This window comes from Heterocephalus glaber, unplaced genomic scaffold (assembly GCF_053883595.1).
Source record: "Heterocephalus glaber isolate CG9 unplaced genomic scaffold, H.glaber_assembly_v1.0 deba00000676, whole genome shotgun sequence".
Classification (NCBI taxonomy): Eukaryota; Metazoa; Chordata; class Mammalia; order Rodentia; family Bathyergidae; genus Heterocephalus; species Heterocephalus glaber.
The window spans coordinates 12,596,192-12,614,673 of NW_028258156.1; the positions used below are offsets into that span (position 1 = coordinate 12,596,192).

At 33.2% G+C, this 18,482-nt stretch overlaps 1 protein-coding gene across 2 annotated transcripts in view; it reads right to left on the reverse strand.

The window, feature by feature from the left end:
* Ahr (aryl hydrocarbon receptor) overlaps positions 1-18,482 on the reverse strand; it is a 140,650-nt gene that overhangs the window by 109,800 nt on the left and 12,368 nt on the right. For both annotated transcript variants that reach the window (XM_004839591.4, XM_021254149.2), the window contains exons 3-4: positions 7,976-8,076; positions 3,370-3,459 (exon numbers count right to left, since the gene is read on the reverse strand). In XM_004839591.4, the coding sequence (XP_004839648.1) occupies positions 3,370-3,459; positions 7,976-8,076 (191 nt within the window). The remainder of the gene's footprint in view (positions 1-3,369; positions 3,460-7,975; positions 8,077-18,482) is intronic.

Here is an 18,482-nt window from a genome sequence, read left to right on the forward strand (position 1 = left end):
TTATGAGAAATGGAAAAAATGGAAACAAAGTCTTTGTAAATAGGGAAGGGAGGGGTGGGAATGGGGAAAAAATAAGAACCAAGATACATCATGTAAAGGTACAAATTCCCAATGAGAAATGTAAATGTATTGTACACCTAAAATGTACCAATAAAAGAATTTAAGCAAAAAAAATGATGTCTTAATATGTTACAAGGTCAGACATGAATGTTTGCTTAAAGAATATTCAAGCTATGTGTATGTATGAGAAAAAAAAACTGGAACATGGCTAATCTCTTAGACTTTCTTAACTGATATAAATAATAATATCAAATCATAATAGTTATATAATTCATTAAGCTTCAAACAGGCTTTTCTATGGACATTAATACATTTCCTTTAAAATCAAAGAAAACCAAAATTTAGGCTTAGTGGAAGTAGCCAGATTTCAGTACTTTAGTAATCAATTCTTAAGTCTCCCTAGGACCTTAATCTTTTACCATTACATTATCTCTATGCCATCTATAAACAATTGACAAAATTACAATTTTAAACATAAGCTAAAAAATACACATTCCCTCTAGTATGCATAAAATATAGTCAAAAATAGTCTAGATAAGTGTCATACAGTTATTCAGACAGGCAACTTGAGTCTTTAGCACAGTGTCATACAGACACTATTATGCAAACCAGAAACCATAGGAGATTGTTAAGAATGCAAACTCACAGCCATCCTATGACCTACTGAATCAGAGTATCTGGGCACGGAGCTCAGAGATTTCATCAAGTTTTATCATTTTTTTCAGGTGAATCTTATGCACATTACAATGTGAGAACCAGATACATAAGAATAGCAAGTATTCAAGAGTATTGTATTTACAATCAGCTCTCAAATCCTATCAGATATTTGTGTCCATCTTTCATTCTCCATTCAATGCTGTTTATTAAGCCAAACATTTGTTCCCTTCAAAGACTTCTAGCCTACTCCTAATAGAACTTCTATCTTCCTCCTATGTCCCATATCCAATCCACCCATCTGAGTACTACTTATTCTTTTATTCTTTTCATTGTTCATTGGCACATTTTAGGTATAAAATACAGTTACATTCATCATTGGGATCTTGTACTTTTACATGATGTATCTTGGTTCTTATTTTTTCCCCATTCCCCTGTCCTCCCTTCAACCCCTCCACCCTTCCCTGTTTACAAAGACTTTGTTTCCATTTTTTTCCTTTTCTCGTATTTTTCTTTTCCCTTCTTTCCCCTACCCCTCCCACTTCCCCTACTCCTTTAGACCTTTTCTTCCTATTTCACAATATCAATTATACATTTTGATCCTTACATACACTTTTAGTTTTTTACACCAGAGAAACTATTTGGTATTTACACGTGTGTCCTATTTATTTCACTTAAGAGTATGGCCTCAACGTGCATCCACTTAGCTGTAAATGTCTCTAGTTTCTCATTCTTTATGGCTGAGTAGTACTACATTTTATTAAAAAAACCCACATATTCTTTGTCCAGTCTCCAGTTGATGGGCAATTGGGCTATTTCCAAGTTTCAGCTATTACAAACTGTGCCACTATAAACATGGGTGAGCATATATCACTGTGGTATGATTCTTTTAATTTTGAGGGGGAATATACCCAGTAGAGGAATAGCTAGGTCAAATGGGACCTCCAATCCTAGTTGTTTGAGGTATCGCCATATTAATTTCCACAGTGATTGTACCAGTCTGCACTCCCACCAACAATGAAGGGTTCCTTTCTCCCCACAACCTTGCCAGCATTTGTTATTGGTTGATTTCATGATAGCAGCCATCCTTTCTGGGGTGAGGTGGAATCTCAGCATTGTTTTCATCTGCATCTCTCGAATAACCAGTGATGTTGAACATTTTTTCATATGCTTATTTGCTGCTTTTACTTCTTTGTCTGAGAAATGTCTATTCATTTCAGATTCTCATTTTTGAATTGGGTCTTTATATTTGGGGGTCTAATTTTTTTGAGTTCTTTAAATATTCTAGATAGTAGACCTTTGTCTGAGGAACAGCTGATAAAATTTTTTTCCCACATTGTAGGTTGTCTCTTAGTTTTATTGGTGGTTTCTCTTGCAGTGCAGGTTTTTAATAAGATGAGATCTCAATTGTTGATTCTTTGTGCTAGTTCCCGTGCTTCTGAGAGTTTGTTCATAAAGTTTTTTCCTATGCCAATATCTTCAAGAGTTCTACCTAACTTATCTTCCTGCAAGTTTAGTGTTTCTGTCTTAATATTTAGATCTTTAATCCACTTCGATTTTAGTTTAGTGCATGGTGAATGATAGGGATCTAGTTTTAATCTTTGGAAAACTGAAATCCAGTTTTTTCAACACCATTTATTAAAGAGGCTATCTTTCCTCCATCTTTCTCAAAGATGAGGTAGCTGAGTATGTCTGGAGTTGTTTCTGTATCTTCTAATCTATTCCACTGATCCTCAGGTCTGTTTCTTTGCCAGTACCATGCTGTTTTTATCACAGTGGCTTTGTAGTATAGCTTCAAGTTGGGAATTGTGATACTCCCCTCCCATGTCTCAGTTGCCTAGAATTGCTTTTGGTATTCTGGGTCTCCTCTGTTCCAAATGAATTTTTGGATGGTTTTCTCTAGATCTGTGAAATATACTGTTGGGCCTTCAATTGGGATTGCATTGAATTTGTACAGCAGTTTTGGAAGTACGTCCATTTTCACTATATTGGTTCCTCCTACCCAGGAACAAGGGATGTCCTTCCATTTTCTTATATCCTCTTCGATTTCTTTTTGCAGAGTGTTGTAGTTCTCAATATAGAGGTCTTTTGCTTCATTCGATTGATTCCTAGATATTTCATTTTTTTGGACGCTATTGTGAAAGGGATTGTTTCCCTAATTTCTCTCTCAGTGAGTCTGCTATTTGTAGTACTACGTATTCTTTAGGCCTGCTTCAATCTATTTCCTTTATTTTCTGTAAGCCACAAAGTAAGAATTCAAGGTACAAACTATAGTATTTTACTTGTACCTTCTCATAGTACCTTATTTATTTGATAGTTGGCAGAAGTTCTCTGTGATCTCTTATTTGATGGCAAATACTGTCTGCTCCCCTAAACTCCACCTGAAAGTTTCTTATATGAAATTATTGATAAGTCAAAGAAAAATCATGAATCATATAAACATTTAACAATCACAGTGCCACAGATTATTAGTATTAGAAAAATTATATTAGCTGCAAATAAACAATTTTTTATTCTTGCAGCATATAGATATTTTAACTGATATTTTATATACACAAATGGTCAGTTCTGTCTCTAAACTGTACGATTATAAAAAGTAGAAAGTTAATTTTCTAAAACAATTTATTTTAAATGCTATAAGAAAAATATATTTACTTGCTGAAAGCCCAAGTAATCTTGTATAGTTGAAGACGCATAAAAGACCAAAGCATCTGTAGTGACAGCCAATACAAAGCCATTCAGAGCCTACAAGGATAAAAAATTATATTAGTAACAGAAATTAAAACTGTTACAAGAGACTGTCAGATTAATGGGAATTACTTTTATCTCTGAAAACTCTTCCCTTCAAAATGTTTAAAATTATTATACTTAACAAACAGACACACTACACACCTCTGGAGTCAGAAGCAATCTATTCAAATCTTCTGGCCTGGTGAAGGCAAAACAGCTAAATTTAAATCTTCAACATATAAACTTTAATAGAATATTAATTTCTTCTTTTACCTCATACTTCAGAGTTTCTCTTTTAAATGTATTATAGCTATTTTTAATGATAAACTGTTAGAAATCATCACTACAACCTATCACACTGCTTTTTTAGAGAAACAACAGGTAAAGATGCTGATTAGAGAAAAATTTAGATAGAAGAAAATATATTTTTCTACAAAGACATTTTAAGCACTGATGAAATTTGTAATTTGGATTCTTTCAAATTATAAAACAGTAAGTCCTTTATTCGAAAATAATACATATAAAGCACATAGAATTCAAGTATAATGCACATATAAAAATATACAGCAGGGGGGCCAGGGATTTAGCTCAGTGGTTTTGCCACCTGTGGCAAAAGAGCAAGGATCCGAGTTCAATCCCCGGCACCAAAAAAAAAAAAAAAAAAAAAAAAAAAAAATATATATATATATATATATATATATGGCAAGGCCGGGGATTTAGCTCAGTGGTTTTGCTGCCTGCCTTGCAAGTGCAAGGTACCGAGTTTGATGCCTGGTACCACACACACACACACACACACACAAAATACAGCAAATAAATTTGTTCATTGAAGTCTAATGAAATCACTAATATATTTATGTTTAAGCTAATCATTTTATATGTGCTAATTCTATTTATTCTATCTGTACCAGGCTTTTTTTTTTCTCTATCCCTTGCCTGCTTTTGGTCAATTATTTATTATTCTTCCATATTATTTCCTTCTTTTAGTTTGGAAGTTATTCCTTGTTTTGTCATTCTTCTACTGGTTATTCTAGTTCAATGTTAATTAATACTTTTTATTCTCTCCTTGGATAACAAAAGTATCTTAGATCACATTAAGTGTTTATTGGCATATGTTTTAATTCTAAAAGATTTCCTATTTCCTGTGAACATAATTCTTTGCTGTGTGGTCATGGCTTAAGCCTTCAGAGACCTTTTTTCCCTGTAAGTGAAGAAGTGGTACAGTTTAGTGTAAGGCCCATATAGTGTGCAGTCACATCTGAGCTGGACTCCAATCTCTATCTCTTACTAGCTGTGCGGCTTACATGATTTACTCCTTCAAGCCTTAGTGTCATCATTTCAAAAACTGTTACTATATCAGGTGGATATGGTGACTCATCTAACTTGGTACCTGAGGTGGTGCTGGCACTCAATTACTGTAAGGTACCATACTACATGACTGTGGGAATGAATAAAGATTGGCTTATACAATCATGCCTTGAGAATTATAAAAAGATATATTAATAGCTAGCTCATTCAACACTTCCAAAGAGGACATATGCAAGTTGCCCCTGTGCTTATGAAGCTCAAAGAGTTGGTGGATACCCTCAGTATGAGATGAGGTAAATAAAGTAACAGTAACTTTTTTCACTCTAATCCTTTCACCTTCACAACTTTGCTCCATGATATACTTTTGAGAACTTGATTACAAATAACATTTATTATTTAGCAATCTTCTTCTAAATGTTTTTTAATCCTCTCCAAAACCCAAATTTGGTATATTAGTTTTGTGAATGAAGAAACTAAGGTAAACAACTATACAATAACATGGCCAAAGTCACACAGCCAGAAAAGTGCTGTGCCAGGAGGTTAACTTAGTCTGACTCAGTAGCCTTTGTACTTAACCATCATGAATTGATGCTTTGCAAATTGACTGTTTTTGATTGCGCATTGTGGCCTGGCTCTCACTATTTAACTATAATTGTAATTGCAGAAATAACACATAATATGTGGCAATATTCCCAGGAAAAGATTCCTCATATTGGGAACTTGAATATTCAAGGATAAATACATCTCAAATTTTATATTCTTAAATTTGACAGGCAGTGACAGTATATACCCATTCCTATACTGTTTCATTCTAAAAATATATTTTTTGCTAGATAATATTAATAATTTATCATTCATATTTAGAGAACTTTTTCAAACAGTAAAACACATTTAGTACATCTAAATAAACATGTCAGAAGACAAAAGGATAATTTAGGACACAGTATCAAATCCTTTTAGGCAAATGTTGTCAGAAATAAAATAAAAAACAAAAAAGAATAGTTGCATAACATTTTTTCATACAGCTCAAATGCTCTTAATTACCCATAAAAAACAAGGTTATTACTTATACTGAGTTATCATCTTAGCAAATTAACAGAAAGAATATGGTAACTATGTATTAATGACAGACAGCATTCTTTTAGTTTTAGTCACAAATTGTTGCCCTCTCTAAATCATGTTGAGGTTCCCTTATAATTTCATACAGCATATGAGAAATAAACCCCAATTCATACTGCCTAAGTCCTTTGGAGTTTACATCTGGCCACAACCTTCCCTGGGTGCTGGATATGGAGCTATGGGATTTAACATTTGGCCTGATGGTTTTCAGTCTTACTTAGGTCCAATTCCTTTCTATCCCCAATTCCTTCATTTTGGAACGGAATTGTTTATCCAGTGCCATTTAACTTTTTATTTGATTTTTATAGGTGCTCATACCTAAGAGTTTACTTTGCGTCCCAGGAGAGACTTTGGACTTGGACTTTTCAGCAATGATGGAACTTGTAAGACTTTGGCACTCCTAGAGATGGACTAAATGAATGTTACATAATGAGATGGACATAAGCCTTTTGGGAACCAGAGGCAGAGTGCTACAGTTTAGACCTACAATTTCACCCCAAAGTCTCATGTGCAGAAGGTGACTGGATCATGGGGGTCCTATGCTCATGGGCAGATTCATCCATTAATTAGCCCAGCAGCTCGTGTGCCATTAGAAGTGAGGCATGGCTGGAAAAGTAAGTCACTGGGGCTGTGATCTACAAGGGTAAATTCTTGTCCTTTTCTCTGGCTTCTTCCTTCTTCCTCAGCTTCCTGGCTGCCACGATGTGAGCAATTTTACTCTGCCATGCTCTTCTACCATGACATGTGTACCTTGGAGGGAGCCGAGCATGGACTGAACACTAAAACTGGTCAGCCAAATTAAACCTCTCATCCTTTAATCTGTGCATGTCAGGTATTCTGTCTCAGCAATGCAAAGCTGATTAGCAGATTCTTCATAAAGAAACATGGTCCTAAGCAAATGAGTGTGTGATATTTCCTACTGAAGCATGTCTACAAATGGCATCAATATAATTCATAACGTGGGTTCATTTTAATTATGTAAGGGACTTTAATTTTCAGATAATTAAGAAATTTATATAGTTATAGCCTTGTATTAGTACTATTCTGTGTCCTTGACAAATGATATACTTGTCTAAACATTTAGAAAAAAATCATTTAATCACAATTTAAACTAATTTTAAACTAAGCTGTTGGGCCAATCAATCCATATTTTCCCTTCAAATAAAGGATCTCATTATTAATGTACAATCCAAACTGTGTCTAGTCATATTAAGTAGCAATTATTAGAATGCTATCCTATGGCCTGAATGAAGAATCTTTGTGTTTTAACTAAATATACAGAAAGATCCCCATCAGGGGGTGGGAGAGGAATCATGCTTGAATTATTCAACTTATTTAGTATAATTAAAGCATGGTAAATTTTGAAAAGCACAGAATTACACAATTACAAAATTGTAATAAAAACGTTATAAATATTAGGCTACACTCTAGCATTCACTAATGAACTAATGGAGTTACCAAAACTTGTGGCAACTTTTCATCACACAGCAAACTCAGCTCTTTCCTTCAGTTCACCAGATAGAAATGGAAATGATCGTGTAATTGTAGTATATATTACAGCACATATCTCATTATATCTCATTTCAACAAAATAAATATCTGAAAATACTAAGTGAGAATCAAGCATAGTATCAGATCTAAAAGAAAATAGACCTTAAAAAGATTTAAAATGCTTTCACAGACAAATATATTAGAAACTCTATTTGATAATAGGATTGCAGTTGTTGAGAAAATCTACACCACGTGAGTGAAGTCAACATAGCTGGTAAAATGAAATATAATTTGTAAGATAACATTGAAAAAGTAGTTTGGATTAAGAAAAAACTTTAAAATATTAATTAAAGGTACTTAAGTATTTTAATTGAACTACATTCTAAAAAACATACATAAACCCAATGTCTTAAATACAGTATGTGGGTGATGACATAGCCTCTAACGAATCCACTTTGTGTAATTCCATTTACATCATTGTCGCAGTTCATATGAAAGTGGCACAAAACACTAGATGAGTCCTAAATAAACTGGTAATTATTAAAAGATTAATTGATTAATCTTACATTTACAACTGTCCTTATTTTAAGAAACTATATTTACGAAAATTTACCTGTAAGAAAAATTCTCCTTCTTGCAAATCCAGGCCATCTCTGAACCATGCTCTGCGGTTATCCTGGCCTCCATTTCTGTCAGCAGAGGATTTTAATGCAACTATAGAAAGAGACAAAGAAAGAAAACAACAACATAGTAGGTAGATTTTAAAATAAGCAATATAAAAGGGCTATAACAGAAAACAAACCCCTGACTACCAAATACAGAGATAATTTGAAACACTGGTGTCTACTAAAACTACAATGACTATGTAAATAAGCCTTTTGCTAATAAGTGGTTTCCAAATGTACACTAATAACAAAATTGAAGCATGTAATCAAGTTGTCAGCTGATAGACTGTACTGGAGGCAGCATGCTATATTGCTATTTCTTGTCTCTTCTCTATGTATGTGTGTGTGTGCGCACAGCACATGTGTATGTATGTGTTTAATTGGGGAGGCAGCAGAGCTGAATAGAAGTACTAATTATAGCTCCATTTACTTAAGCATTTTATTAAGCACTTCAAGATATATCATTTAAAAGCATGTTTTGCATGCTTGCAATCCCAGCTACTTTGGATGTTAAGGCAGGAGGATGGCAAGTTTGAGAGTCTCTGGGCAACTTTGGGAGACTTTGTCTCAAAGAAATGTAAAGTGCTGACGATGTAGCTCATCTGAACCCCTGGGTTCAATTCCCAGTACCTCAACAACAACAATAAAACAAAACAAAAAGAAAAAGAAAGTAAGCATGTGATTAATGCTATTTGATATAGCGGATATAAATCGTAGCTTTACTGTTTGGTAAATGAGCTAAATGGGTAAGTTTTTTGAGCCTGTTTCATAATACTCTGTGAAGCAGTAATTTTTAACAAAGTTCATCCTGCAAGGTTGTTGTGAAGGGTAATGAGAATATGTTTGGAGTTTCTGATATACAGCAGATCAATAGTTCAAATAAATGGTAGCACTTATTACTAGCAGTGTTTCCTCTAATTACCAGTGGTATTTCCCAGAGCTTAACAATTACCTTCTTATAAAATACAATATTTTAAATAATTTTCATTTTTATCTTTTAATTTTTTTCATCATTTTTAACTTGTCATATTAATAAAAGAAATCATTAAACAAAAATGACTTGCCAGTGCTTTTAAGACTTTTTATTTCATTAGGTTTTTATGTGCCACAATAATCTGGCTCAGGCAAAAAGCACGATTTACTAATAACCGAATTTTCTCTCAGTTTAAGCAACATATCACATAAACATTTTTCACGTTTGCAGCGTATTTTCTGGTAAACCATCAGTGCATGTGTCACACCAGAATTGTGTGCCAAGTTATTGCCTTTGCAGAAGTTGAAAGATATCTCTGAAAGAAGAGACCAGAAGCCTGGCCTCTAAATATAACAATTTCAAAAGGCCACAGAACAGATTTCCTTAGGCCAAAAAACAGTGAGGCAAATTGATCTAACAGTTTATCAAAACCAAAGGAAATGTTTAAATGTTTCTCACTGAAAAGTACAGAACTGCCTTATTCTGTAAGTTATGTTCTTGCTGCTTTTTAATGGCCAAATTTGCAACGCAATAAAATCTCACAATACCAAAGTGAAAAACACTCTGCCATGTTTCCAAATGCTTAGATATAAAGCACAATTTAAGTGTAAAGCACAATTTATACTAAGACTTGCTAATCAGAAAACAAAACCCTTACATTACAAAATAAGCCTAAGAATGGACAGATTATCACAGTGTCAAATTACAAATGCCTTAATAAACATTGGGGAATCTAAAATCAATTTTTGATCAGTGGAACTGATGTCAATTCTAACTAGAGTCAATAACAGGGAACATTTCTTAACTACAGAGAAACTGAATAAGAAAAAGACTTTTTCTCAGAGTAATTTATGATTTCTTTTCAGGCTTGTATTAGGGTATTAGGTGATATAATTAGACATTAGAGACCCTGCCTTTAAGTAGGGTGTATAAGCTATGGAAATAAAGAACCAGAAAAGATTGTTCAAAAATACTGTGGCAGAATGGGATTTAATTAAGTATACAGGAACTTAGAGGTTTGAGAAAAATGGGAACAATTTTTTTTGAAACAACAAGGTTTATAACTAAAAATGTTGGAAGGGCAGTATTTAATATGCATGACTACTTATGTGCACTTTGGGAATCATCATTGGAGGGTTCTATTCTTATGTTAGTTACCAGTAAAGGATTTAAGTAAATACTGTGCAAAGATGAGTCCCGGGAGGGTGGGATCATTTCCCAAAGTCATCTAAAAAATACTGTGACGTTTTACAAAACTTGTTTATGCCTAGTCTCAACCCAAACTGTATCATTTTTAGCTTTCTGTGAAGTTTTATCTCTAGTTGCTATTTTCGTAACACTAACTATCCTTTCTTAAAATGACTAGAAGGTATAATACTATTCACTTTCATGTATACATTGATGGTATTAATTAGAAAGCAATGGAAGAGTAATGAGGTAACATGAGTTTCTATCACAGGGCTGCTTGCTAACATCTGAGTGACTTTAAATTACTCAGTAACAATATATGATAATTACCACACTCTATATCCAGCACTTTCCATATCATATTTACTGTCCTTAATGGTCTTAAGAGATTGGCACCATTGTTTTTTCAATATATTAGGGAATGGAGACTTTCGGATGTTAGGAAACTTCCCCAGGGACACAGTTTTAAGTGGTAGAGCCTGGATAAAAACCTATATAGCATGAGTCCAGTGTATGGTGATTATCAACTCCTGTACCTCCTATACTTCTCCCATTATGCTAACCAACATTCACCTTTAGTTTCTTTATCTTTAAATGAGGACAATGCTACCTCTGGAGACAAACTTTTGTGGGGATAAAATTACCTGCAGCATACCCGAGTAATGCCTGAAATCAATCACTGACGCTCAAGGACAGAGATAAATTCTATACCGAGTTAAATACTCTAAAACCATCATGGAAAACTTACAATAAACTGAACTGTTTCTTATCTTTATGTGGAAAGCATTAATGAGAATTAATAAGACTTCTATGATGAATTTTGAAGGTACCCCAAAAGTACAACTTGTTATGTAAATCATGTGCATAATCAGATGTATTATTTGGGAAGCATTTGCCATACTGTAATAGACACTTGTTAAAATCCTCCTCATCTGTGGAGCATGTACCACCTTCCAAAGTGAGAGGAATATCAATACAAAGATAGAATAATGTTAAGATATTACAAGTATTTTCTCATTAAGAGGTCTATGAAGCGATCACAAAATACAAATAAGAGTTAATCTAATCAATAATGGGCGCTAAGAGTAAATATATCAAAGCATTATGAAATAGTTATATTTCAGATGATTCAAATCTTATTCCCATACGTACTGACCAATATCCATGTTTCATAATAAGGCACTTTCCTTCCTTCTACATCTAAGCTCAGATTTTCATTTTTACCTACTATCCAAATATCTCCTTTTCAAAAAACATGTTTTAAATTGTCCAACAGAGAAAATTCATGATAAAGAAATAGCAGATCATGGTAAACTATATTTTGTTACAATGGTTTGTATTAAAAAAAAAGATGACGTGATACATTACTCTGGAAAGTTAAAATTCCATTCCCACAATGATATAAGCATGAGTGCAAAGTGAAGACTTATTTTAAAATTCAACCAAACACATAAAGAAGTAATGCAACAGTTCCTAATGTACACAGAAAAATTACCACACAACATATTAAGAGTACCTAAAGGGAGTTTCTTCTACATAATGTGGGGTAAAAAAATACATATTTCACTTCAATATACTGTTTTCTTTTATAAATGAAGTGCTCTCCTTCTGAGGGAAGAAGGAAAGAAGGAACTGAAATTAAAGAAAACCAAATGCTAAATTCCTGGGAAACAAAGATTGGATCTATATAGTCCTGCAGCTTCTGATAATACTGACAGATCTTTCTTTTCTCCCTACAAATCTCTAAACACAAGGGCAGGGTAAATTCAGTTTATAAAAAATGCAAATGCTAATTTATATATTTGTGATTGTAGATGAAGGAACTAGTAGGTACTTTTTAAGCAAATTATTTTCATGTTGAAAAAGTCCTTAAAAGTCAATTCTATTACCATTCTCAAATGGAGAATAACTGCAGGCTGTCTGTCACTTAGCATCCTCCTAGGTACATACTCAGCATGCAATTCCTCTGTAACTGTGTATTATATCTCTGCACTAATGTGACCAATCAAAGCAACTAATATAGCTCTTTAATGAGAGCCTGGGTTGGACTTTCTTCTCACACATGCAAGACTAGAATTCAAACCACACTTGGAATAGCAGAATGTAACCAACCAGGACAGCAATTCATAAACTTTCACAGGCATCAGAAGCACCTAAGCCTTATTAATTCTAAGCTGCCCCCTCCCATCTCTATAATTTCTGACTCAGAAGCTCCAGGATGGAATTCCACAGTCTGCATTGCTAATAATCCCAGATGATACTGAGGACCAAGTGCCACTCTGAACATTAGGATTTAGGAAATAACTTAGGAATGTTCTGGGTCTAATTACCTCATATTCTTTAAAATTATCATTTCCATGCTAGAAGGGCATACTTACTAGTATGAGTATCTTTAGAAAATAACTCTAATTCCAATTTTACAAAGACAGAAGCCCATAATTTAAGGCTGAAGCACGGGGCAGTAACAGAAAAGCATGCTCTGTTCAGTTCATATCCTTACCAAAGCAAGCCATCTCTATTCACTAAACAAAGTATCTAGATGTGAGTATGTGTCTCTTCTGATAAAAGAAAATGTGGGAAGTAAACTGCCACATATTCTATCAAAAGACTGGGGAAAAAAAGTTTATTAGCAAATTTCCATCTCTAAATCAAAATACACAACTAATTCAACAAAAGGATTCTCAGATGATATTGATACCAATCCCTAAAGGCCACTACAACAACTACAACAATAAAGCTCTCCATGAAAACAAGTAAAATATTAGGATTATATAGGTATTAATTATGGCCTGTGTGGCAATGATAATTTTAATTATAAGGTTTATTTCATAGATATTTTATTTTTAGGGTTAAACTACCAGAACCTTAAAATGGCAGGCGGATATTATTACTGTCCATGTTGAGATGAAAGCAATGGGAACAGTGAGGCAAAAGGTCTTATCAAAAGCCACAAAAAATTAATTATCTGAACTGCCATCTGCATCTCTTGCCTGCCTGTCCTCTCATTACCAGACACAATCTCCCTTTTCTGTTACAGAGAAACAGAAACTAGACATGACCAAGAATCCAACTGCAGGAGAATAGTCTATAAAACTCACAATAAAAGGTATCCTCACATCATGTGGGAAAATTTCAGGTTAAAAAAAAAAAAAACCCAGAAAAAAACCAGATTCAATTGAGAATGGACAATTTAGGTTCCTTAAGTGGATCAATCCAATTTGACTGTTTATCTCTCTAACCTCCCACTCCTGACACCAGAATGGCTTTATGGCTTCTGTAGACAACCCAGGAGCAGAAATTATCTTCTTTAGGATGATTACTTTTCCACTGGGACTTTAATTTCATTTTAGTTTATGTTTTCATGTACAATTCTCTTTGTCTCTCTAATTTAAGAAACTGCTCCACCCACCAAATGAAGGCAACTTAAGTGAACTCAGTATCACCTTATCATAGTTTCTTATTCCAGATTTCCTTCCCCAGCTCACCTCATCATTAAAACATCTTATATTTGATATTTTCTCTCTTACCCTACATGTTTCTCCACTTACAGAATTTTATTCACTTTCATGGGTTAAAATATTAGTCCAACAATATTATAATAACTCTAAAATTTAATTTCCAGCTCTTAACATTTATTAAATGAGTCTGAGCTACTTACTAAAATTTATTAATTAAAAAAATCAAAAGGCTACAAAAGCATGATTAAAAAATATAAGAAATATTATGAAAAAATGATTACTGGTAATATATGTTTGTTTATAGGCTTTAAGGTGATTAATTTAACATTATATATGAATACAATTTTTAAAACACTATAAAAGTGTATACTTCTATTAACCTGGTTATAATGCCTCACAGAATACCAAAAGGTTACTTATAGATAATTTAAGTCTGTATTTGAATTTTTTTTTTTAAATTGCTTGAAATTGGTTAGCTTTAATATCACCAAAATGGTGGTCTTCCCTAAAAATTCTTTATAAAAAGTTAAAAGCTTAAATTTATGACTAACTAAACCTGTTTATGGCCAACTTAGGATTCTAGACCCATCTAACATTAACTACCAAAGACAGACCTCTCAGGGCTGAGGTATATCCCAGTGAGAGAGCATTTTCCTAGCATGCTTGAGGCCCTAGATTCAATCTCCAGCATGAGGAGGAAGTATTATTCACTAAATTTAAAAGATGGGACAAAATATACAATATACAATGTGTAAGTTTAAGTTCTGTTTGAATCTCAGATATTTGTCAATGTGTTTTTATGTACTTTTTAAAGCAATCAAAACATTCAGGTAAGTTTACTGTGTAAAATTATATAATAAGATATTACATTTATTCATACAGTCTAATGAATTATATACTGTAAATTGGGATAACTGTAGGAAAGAGAGATTAAATGTTTGATCCAAAGAGGTCAGAATGTTAACTATAAAAGCCAGGATTTTGAATATTCACCTAATGAGGATGCTCTACTATTCTTTTTATTTATACATGTATAAATCTACTTGGATCTTATTACATAAGCTCCATAAATTAAAATCTAAAAGAATTTCTAGATTTATATAGTTTTAGCTACAAAGTTATCATCAATCTTATCAGTAGATTTTCAAGTTTTAGAATGGGAATTTGGGGGGAAACATATAGCTAAATAACAAGCTAAGAGGAGTAATGCTATGGGTTTATGATGATTTCAAATGTGCTAAACTGTTATGCAAATAAACTTACTTTAGACATTCCTAGATTTAAGAAACCACATTTGCTGTGATACTAAGGTTTCTGTACATTCCTTGGCAAATATTGTTTGTATTTGTTTGTATTTAAATTATACTGTTGTATAATTTAAAAGTTATTGGAAAGCATATGAAATTATAAAATTCCCATGAATGAAAAAGATGTACAAATCCATCTAGACTTTATAAAACATCAATCTTTAAGAGCACTTGAAAGTTCATTTTTATTGCTTATTCATGCTTGTACATGGCATACTATGTAATTTTTTTTAATTTCCAAGAATAATGTTTTGCTTTTAAGAGTTACCAAAATAGGACTGAAATTCACACAAATGCTCAAGCAGAGGATAAACAATCACAACAGCTTTCTCTTCAAAACCTAATAAACTGGAAAGAAATAATTAAAGCATCTTTAAAAGGAAGACCTAGGAAAGAATAATTACAATTTTTTAGTTTAAAATAAAGTCAACAAAGATGCATGACAAACCATGAGGTCAAAAAATGTACGATCATCACATCTAACTTCGCATCTAATATTATAACTAATAAACATTAGATCATCACATCTAATAACTGCCATGTTGTCTTTCCCATAACATTTTTACGTTTTATAAATTTAAATATTCTAATGTAAATAATTCTGAGGTTTGTAAAATGGTTATTATTTTAAGCACATAACTATGAATCAAGGACTCAGATGTTCCTCTATCTCTGAGTCTTTCAAATTAGTAACTTGGATCTAGAAATTCAGTTCTTATAGGTTAACAATATCCTATACAGAATCTTCTTTTTTGTTTGTTTCTAAGTGTTTTTTTCCACAAGTTTATACATCTCAATTATGAAGATGTCACAAAAATAGCCTATGACTCAAATATAATGGAGGATGTTAAACATTTCATATATTGTTACATTTTAAATGGTGCAATATAATAAATATTTTACTGAATAAATGCCACATGACATCTAACCACTACTGTGATAAAAACATTTTTCTGCCTTTTTCCCTTCTAAGATATTTGTGTCTTTTAAACAAGAAAGATAGTCATTCCCAAATTTGCATTTTTCTCCCAATTTCATTTTTGTGTTGTTATTAAAAAATACAACTCTTACATGCAAATGAACACTTCAAAAGTTAATAAGGAAATGTAATTAAAATTAATATATGCTGAAATTATTCCTAAGAATAAAATATCACCACACTGACTAAATTGGTCAATAGGTCCACTGTTTACTGCTTGACAATTGTTAAGAGACACAATACAGGAGCAAACAATCCTTTCCCTAACATCAACCAACTTCAATGGTTACATTGTAATTACCCAAATCTTAGTCCCTGTAAATAAACTACTGTTATTCATAGTCATTAAATGATTTAAATTTTTTAAAATACCTTCCATCTCAGGATAATGTGATAACTGACCTTAATACTCAGATAATATCAAACTGCTTCTGACTTTACCATATCTGAGAAATTACTAAGTCCTGTTGAATTACTTTAAATTTACATTTTAGAATGTTTCAGTTAATTAGAAATGGATAAATATTAATGCTGCGCTTAAAATGCAGCATTGCTTTTCAGACAGCAATAGCAATATAGTCATGGCCCCAAACTATAAGAGGATCCATTCAAGTTGGATTATTTAAACTTGCAATAAATAGATGTATTTTCTTGGAAAAATATCTATTGTTATAGTAAAACTTGAGTTTCCTTTCTGAAAAGATTGTATGATTATTCGTTTATATTGTTCTTTCCGCAGGAATTTACACACCCCCTGTTTGCATCCTGTTATTCATTTTGAGTTTCCCTTCACTTTGCTAAACAGTTTCCCCAACAGTGGGAGAGTGGGTCTAAGTGTGCCTGAAAACCCTAAACACCACCAGCACGCTCCAGGTCTCCTACTTTGCATATAGCATTTTGCAGTTCCCAGAGGTTACCCCCCAGATTTCATTCTCTACGTACTCTGAAATAGTGTACTGTCACTCCAGACCACTGACATTCTGAAGATGTTGAGATCTTTTTTGTTTCTAACTAATTTATACCCCCTCACCTTCTATGTCTATATTCCTTCCTGTATAGAATAACCTGGGTACTGTATAGGAGATATGCATGCCACTAAAGCCCAAGTGAACACATTTATAGTCTTTCTAAAATTTTGTTATGTTTGGATTTTTCCTTCCAAAGGCAAAGCAAATAATTTTTAAAACTAGTTAAGGGCACAGTCAAGGCCAAACTAGGACCCTACTGTAGACTCTTTAACATGCTTGTTTAAATTCTGATTTCTGTGTTTTTATATAAAATCTATTGAGCATATAAAAAAGGCATGTCCTAGAATGTGCATTTAAACATGCTTTCCAGATATTCTCATGACCATTGAATTTGGAACCAGTAATGTACAGAATCTAAAATTAAAAATAATATAATTGATGAAAGAATAAGATCCTACTGTAGATAATAAGATACTACTGTCAAAAACACGACCACAATAACAAGTAAATTAGCTCATTAATGGAGAGCTGAGAAAATATTTTTTAACAAGAGCTCCACGATGAGCCCTGTTAGGCTATAACATTCTTTAGAAGGTAGACTTGGAATCTCCTTTGAGGCACTGAATAACAGAAGTCAAATCATATATATATGTATATGTACATGTGTGTATATATACATATACATATATAACATACACATTAAACATATGTGTGTGCATGTGTGTAGGTATGTATGTGCTTACATACACACATATATCTAGAGGTGGGAATTATGTTAGAACTTAAATGGCACACTGGTTATACCAAATAACTTTAGTTCTGTTCTACTACACAATCTATACATTTAAAAAATATGTATAGTTTGAGTTCTCGTTATAAAGGAGAAGCAAATGGAAAAGTAAAATGACCTGAGTCAATAAACTATACCAGACTCAAGCTTCTAGACATAAACTCTCCAAGGGTAGGGATGACAGACATCTTCCTGGAATCTACCACACAGTCAGGCATTAAGCACAGCATGGCAATAAGTGCTAAGGAAAAGGACAGAATTCCAAGGAGCTGGCATGGGGGTCAGGTTACAATTTGCAGCAGAGGCTCCCAAACATCAATCTGCAGCTAGCCCCACAACCAGTCTGTGATTCCATAGGTCTACAGGTCCAAGAATGAGCATTTATAATCATTTCACAAGTGATGCTGATGCTGTTTATTGGAGGCAACACATGAAAATCAGAGACCTAGGGAGAAGTCCTGAGTTTGCTATACGAGAGTTCCCAGAAAAAAAGTAGTAATTGAGATACGATCAGAAAAACCAATACACGGAATCCAGAAAGCTGGATTCTAGTTTCAACTCTCTCGTGAAAGACTCTACAGCTGATGAATATACACACACAGATGTGTCACTAAATACTGCGTAAGTCATCCCCAAGATGAATGGTTCGGTAAGATAAAACTGAAAATTCAAAGACAGAGAAAATACAATGTCTACTAGAAAACTTTTAAACAGTTCATAGAATGCTGTCCCATTCTTTCCCTGAAATCACTACCTTCAATCAATATACACTGCCCAGATCATAACTGTTAA